Below are 6,965 nucleotides of genomic sequence, written 5' to 3'. Positions count from 1 at the left end.
TGTGTGTGTGTGTGTGTGTGTGTGTGTGTGTGTGTGTGTGTGTGTGTTTCCAGGCATAAAAGCACTCCGGTTCTGTTTGAAGAGATAGCGAGAGCCGCACAGTCAAAAACAATTCCACGTACGTTTCCTTTGGAAAAGCAGAGCACAGCAGAGAGGGGAACGGCAAAAAGAGAAACGTTTTCTGCGGCTGAGTAATATCGCCCAACACCACACTGGAATAATAAAATAAAACACCCAAAAATACGGAAATGCTTAACTAAGGAAACAAAATTTGTTACAGCAGAAACAAGACTAAAGGACAATTCATGGTTCCTGTAAAACGTACAGGTGAGGCTGAAGGTATTGGGTCAAACACCAAAGTATTGGACAAATTTGACCTCTTGATTAATCCTCTGGGGAGCATGAATGTCTACAAAATGTCACGGAAAACCATCCAATAGTTGAGATATTTTAGTCGAGATCAAAGTAGAAGACTGACCGGCATTCCCGTCCACCTGCATGGTGTTAAAGTTAAGTTTTGTCTACATTCAGTTTAAAATCACTTGTTTCAAACAGTAGTTCAGATCCACAGTGAACATAAACTCACAATCCGTTCAGAAAGTTGGAGAAAGGGTATCTAAATTCAGGCTTCACTCAATATTCTCATGTTGTAACTAGAATACAATCCTCATGTTGAAAACCACTGAATCAAACTATGAAATTAAATGAAATTTCTAACAGTGTAATAAATCTTCTGACGCAGCTTTTAGAGTATCGAGGGTCACAATAAAACGACAATGAAAGTCAGACTAATGATGTTCTTCTAGGCGGGTTGAGGTAAAGTTCACCCAGTTATATTATAAACTGACACCACTGTTACCGAGCAAAAGGTTACCATTCAACACGGCAGTAAATCTAAAATCCACTTTGAGCAACTGGTTGATCGAGTTTCGTGCCGTACGATCAGCAAGGCCCTCATGGACACCACACGCAAACACAACACTAACTCCTGTGTTTATGGTTGGCATGGCAGTGTTGCGAGTCCAAACACTGTAGAGGTTGACTGAAAGAACTTTAAACACAACTGCAATTCACACAAAGACACACTCAGTATAGTCACATGATGCTTAACCTACCAAACAACCTTTTACTGTGGCAGAGGAGGAAGCTATAATCACAGACTCAAGACCAACTCCTGTGGAATCCTCATTGTTTTCCATGAACAGACAGACTGGGTGCCACAGCTGCATCATGCAACTGTATCCCCCAACATTGAGTATTGTTTAAAGAACACAAGCATACGTTTGAGACTTAATTCACAGCTTTTAAAAGACTTTAATCTACATCAGTGGACATGGCCTAATAGCCTTGAGTAAAGTTCCAAGACGGCCAAGGACAACAACATTATCTTGCAGGCTCATAGATGCCGTATCACGGCTGCCAAGATAAAGCTGCTACCAAATGTTTGCCAGATTATAACTCTAACATCTAGAGCGATGAGCAGAAACCGCGTCAGGAGGAGTCAGGTTAAACAGAAGTAGCAGCAGAAGAAGAGGTTTGATAAAATTAGAAGAAGAATGTGGTGGGATACGGCGTCTCCTGGATCAAACACAATACGTATAACGCGGCACCAGATCCTGGCAATCGATTTGAGCAACAACGGCAAATTCATCGGCAATAAGGTTGGGCGATATGATGGTATATATCGTACGATGGTACCGTTTCCATACTCTCATGGGATCTCGGCTATAGCTACTAAACAACAAGACATGGGCGGCCTCGTTGGCGTTGAGAGAACAGGATGTAGAGCCGAGAACAGCCAGGAAGTGACATAACAATGGCGGAGGAACCAGGATGATGGGAGGAGAGAAGGGGGAGGGAGGGGTGAGGCGGCGAGAACGAGGGGGCGAGGCGGGACAGACAGAGGAAGGAAATCTAGAGAGGGAGAAAGCTTCAATGAACAATAAATCAGTTAAATCTACCAAATGGTTTGGGTAACTTGGACAAAAATACAAGCAATGGGGGTGTGGTTCACATTTATTCTGTAATATTTACATATTTTCTTCTACAAATTGTTGAATTAATACCAAAACTCTTTGTTTGGCCTCGTCATGATGGCAAGAACAAATGCAAACAGAGGCAGAAGCAGACATTGTGTCTTTATAAGAGTTCACAAGCTCAAACAACAAACATCCAAGAAGTGCTCGCTTGGCGTGTGACAAACATCAGTTTACAGGTAAAAGACTGTTCAAAGTCTGCAGAGGTTTACAATGATCTGGTTGGTGATAAGATCTGAATCTGTCCACCACCGTGGCACTCAGTCCGTCTATCAGTGATAAAAAACATGAGGTACTTTTCCCACAGCGACAGATAAGGAAGTTCAAATCTTAGCTCAACAGCAGAGAATGACCTCACTTTCATGTGTGCAGGGATTACGAAAACAAAAACGCGTCAATTGGCACAAAGACTGAATTGTGCTTCTTGATAAAGTTAATATGAATAGAAATAAACAGAAATGACATAATGGTAAAACACGCCTGCAGAGGGCTGCAGGGTGCGGTCAGGTAGGAAATAGTGCACCATAAATCCATCATCTCTGGTCAGGAACAACAAACAGCCTCCATTATTACTGTGCAGTGTACACTATGACGTCAGCTGGCAAACACAGCCACAGCTTCATCTCTTTGACTGGGAACACTGGTGTCCCGTACAAACCGGGCACTGGAGCAGGACTGTAGAACTTCCTCTGATGGGTCAACATTACTGCTGTCGTGTAACACTGCAGCTGGAACCGTAAGCCGATTTAAATTCAGCATTTATGCACCGTTTATGGAAAGCACTTATTGGCAATATTATGCAAAAAGAGAAAAATGCTGTGTGTGAAACATTAAAAAACACCTAAGTTTCCCAGATTTAAGGTCCAAAAACAGTTATTTGTCACTTACAAGGAGGTGCTTTTGAGTTTCCTTTTGGTGAAAAGTTAAAATAATAAAAGAAAATACTCTCTACGTCTCCATGCTGTTGAATGTATACCGTCTTAAACTTGTATTTACTCGTGTTGGACTCCCTGAACCAAGAACGAATGTTGAATTCTTACACCAGGCTGCAGGAAATTCTTGATAAACAAACTTCCTCCCTGAATCAAAATATCTTTGCACAGAGATTACACTTTGCTGTCTTTTGCAAACCTTAAACACACTTCTGAGCACTAGCTCCGATCTGCCATATTGCGCTATGCAGATATTGATGCATGCATTAAACAGAGAGTCCAAACTTCTCTTCTAGGAATCAGTACGTAGAATTCAATGTTTCTCAATGTGCGCCTGGTTTCTGAGAATGTGTAACCAGTTCCTCTTAAAGCCAGCTCTAGATACCCGACTCCACTATAATATATATTAACTTCTTCATGGTCACCTGACACTCGTAAGTGAAGACAACTGCTAACATACTAACGTCCGTCCATTACAGGCACAACACAAGCACTGTCGGAGCAAACTACATTAAATGTTCTGTAGCAGGCGGCTGTGTGACGCGCAGACAACCACAGCTGCAAATGGACAACACACACCAACTGGGAATGTAGATATGGTACGACTGTAAAACCAAGTCTGGGTCCATTAGATTAATATTGTTTGGGTAAAAATAAAATATACTTATGGCAATAATGTGTGCGTTTGTTTACTTTATTGGAGTCTCACGTTTTATTACTCTACGTCTCCCATAGGTGTAACATTGAGGATGTGTGTGTTTGTCTCTCCATGCATTAGTCATAAAAACAACACTGGTGACCTGCCAAGTGTGTATTCTCTACCTCTGTGCATGCTGCAGGACACCCGGAACAAGACCGTGCATGAACGGAGGCGCGTTTATTTATGCGATAATGTCAAGAACTGAAGCCCATTTCATATAAGTGCTCCGTCAATAAAATGCATTACGGTTGTTAAAAAACTAAAAACCATGAACATGAGCTCCAAACATCATGTCTGAAAGATGATGAATAAAACCACATAAAGCCTTCAGTCTGCCCGGATGATCTGAATTGAAGATGAGCTGCTGTAGCTGTCCAGTGTGTGTGTGTGTGTGTGTGTGTGTGTGTGTGTGTGTCCTGGGGGTTGGGTGGGATTACCCTTTTTTCATGAGACACACAGACCCACTGGTCAGCGTGACATTTCCCGACAGAAACACCATTCACACACTGAAAAGGTGGACGAGTGGGGGCAAGAGAGTGTGTGTGTGTGTGTGTGTTGTTAGGGAATGGGCATGAACCCTGCTTCAGTCTCTACTGAAAGATTGTGTGTGTGTGTGTGTGTGTGTGTGTGTGTGTGTGTTGGATATAGAGATAAATCCTCTTCTCGCCAGACTGTTCCATCTCATTTCCCTGGTTGACCATCTAGAACCAGTTTATCAGCCGCCAGTCTGTCTGTCTCTCTGTCTGCTTCGTGTCTCTCTCTCTCTGTGTTTGTCCTCCGTCTCTCTGTTTGTCCTCCGTCTCTCTGTTTGTCCTCCGTCTCTCTGTTTGCACTCGAGCTTATTAAACTTCACTTTCTCATACAGTTTAGACTCAAGCCTGGTATCTTAATGAGAGATGTCTCCTCTCTCCTGGGAGACTCTGTGATTAAAATCCAACTGAACTCACATCTAGTCATTCGTCTTTGTAAACATAATGTCAACGTGTTGCCACAGAGCTGGTGTTACACCGTAGGGAACAAAAAGACAAAGTAATGAAACTAGCCTACATGTCATGTACAACAAATCTGCATGTCGTATTCTGTCCACCAGAAAGTACTAACAAGTTTATTTCCAACTGTAAAAACTCTAATCTTGGTCACAATTCTTTAAGAATGACTGCAATGTGCATAAGTACAACTCAGTGGCATAAATACACAGCGACTCTCACAATAACCTTCTATTTTCCCCCGATAATAAACCAGTAATTTCATCCAGCAGTCCCACACATTGTTCCAAAAGGACCGGCTCTTCTCTCGTTGTAATTACTGACGGCATGTGGGGAAACCACGGCCCCATTCCAGGTCTGGAGCCACAGTTTAAGCCACCACGGGTCACAACCTCTCATGCAGCAGTGTATGGGCCACATTGTGCATCCACACACACACACACTAACACACACTGCCATGAGGACCTGTGTTCAGAGCCTGTTATGGAAAAGGGAAGGGTCATGCATTGCTGCAGAGCAATCCATGTCTCACACACACACACGCACACACACATTAAGTGGGCAGAGAAGAAGAATAGCTCACTTCTGTTACAGTATGCTGAAAGCATGGAACAAACCAGCTGTGTTTGCAAGCCTGTCTGGGACACTGTGAGCATGTGTGTGTGAGTGCATGCACAAGTGGATCGGTGTTAGTGAGAGCCACTTGAAGGCTGTAGCAGGCCAGTGTTTAGTCCAAGACCTGAAGAGCGGCTTCATTTTTGGAGTTCCAGACATGTTTAAAGCTGAATGTCTTTGGTTTTAACTCCAGTGACCCGTCGAGACCCAAGTCTCCCAGTCTGCAAGCAGGGAAGGACTTGGTTGGAATGCATAATTATATTTAGGGTTATTTAAACTCTGGGATGAGGCCAAAGTGGGTCACAAGGTTGGGGGTGTGGTGGACTCATGCGAGTCCCTGGAGGTGATAACCGCCTCCTACTTCTGTATTGTAAGATGTTTTTGTTGTTTATTCAGCACTACATGAATCAACCCTTAATATGCCAGCCCTTTACATTTTAAATGTGCAATCTGCAACTCGACAACTTATTGTCAAATCCGAAGTAGGCTAAACCTGACAAACTGTCAAAAGAGGATTAAGACACAGACTGGTTGTTATGCAAATATTCATATCGTTTGCCAAACAAGTCTGTCGATTGAATGTCTCCTAGTTGAAAGGAAAGGCAATATTAAAAAGGTAAAAACATAGAAGAATACCACTAAACACACTACGACACAACAGGTGAAGCAACTCTAAAAGTGTTATTTTAATTTAAATAGACGCGTTTTTTAAAACAGTATGACTACTACAGGAGTGCACATCGGCTTCAGTTCAGTTTATAGTTCACGTGCATTTGCTCGTAAACGAGAGAATATTAATTTGACACATTTTTGCAGGAAGTTGTGGGACAAGCAGGCTTAAAGCTTAAAGCTGGTCTGCAGCTCGCGCACTTTAACAGAAGCGTTGCAGAACGTCACGTCTACCTTGTTCACTGTCACTTTTCCCGAGGGCTTTCTGAAGAAAGAGGTCCTGGCCGTGAAAAAGTACTCTTCGGAGTCCTCCTCCAAGCTGCTGTAGCCACTGCTCATCGTGCTATTCCACGTCATTTGCGGAGAAAAACACCCTCGAGAAACTCATCTAAATGTTCCCATGTTTTTTGCAAGAAAACGCAACTGTCACTACGAGAAAGGGGGTCCGACAAACTTTAAATATCTCGCCAATTTAAACCTAATTTCGAAGAAAAAACCCCCACGCGGAACTCCAGTAACACCGACGCCTTACTGTTGAATGTATGATCCAAGTTATCTGAGTGTGACAGCGAGGCTACAGTAAGGCCCCGCCCACTACACACAGCCAGCCAATCAGCTGTGTGACACTTAGTGACGCCCCCGCCCACTACACACAGCCAGCCAATCAGCTGTATGACACTTAGTGACGCCCCCGCCCACTACACACAGCCAGCCAATCAGCTGTGTGACACTTAGTGACGCCACGCCAAATACAACTCGACAGCCAATCAGCGCTTTGATGGCAGGTTTGAGTGGTTGATGTTGAAGATTATCACAAACTTTTGAATAAATAATTGACAGAAATGTCAAAAAACATCTTGTTTTAATTGTATTGAGTATTTATATTTATTTTGCCATTCATTTTTTTGCTTTCACAAGAGTATGCTACTATTTAGTGCCTGTTTTCTCAACCTTAATTGTTCTTTTTCTGTAAACTTTAAACTCTTTGTATTCCTCAATAAACACTGAGAGGGAAAAAACAAAGGGG

General features: G+C 42.8%; 1 protein-coding gene across 1 annotated transcript in view; it reads right to left on the bottom strand.

The window, feature by feature from the left end:
• rassf3 (Ras association domain family member 3) overlaps positions 1-6,472 on the bottom strand; it is a 21,645-nt gene extending 15,173 nt beyond the window's left edge. Inside the window, exon 1 of the mRNA XM_031859296.1 lies at positions 6,173-6,472. Coding sequence (XP_031715156.1) covers positions 6,173-6,295 — 123 coding nt within the window. The 5' untranslated portion in view covers positions 6,296-6,472. The remainder of the gene's footprint in view (positions 1-6,172) is intronic.
• Between the last annotated feature and the right edge of the window lie 493 nt (positions 6,473-6,965).

This window comes from Anarrhichthys ocellatus, unplaced genomic scaffold, assembly GCF_004355925.1.
Source record: "Anarrhichthys ocellatus isolate YVR2014 unplaced genomic scaffold, GSC_Weel_1.0 scaffold21, whole genome shotgun sequence".
NCBI classification, from domain to species: domain Eukaryota; kingdom Metazoa; phylum Chordata; class Actinopteri; order Perciformes; family Anarhichadidae; genus Anarrhichthys; species Anarrhichthys ocellatus.
Note: the sequence above shows the minus strand (reverse complement) of the source record. Positions and strands in the feature narration are given on the sequence as shown.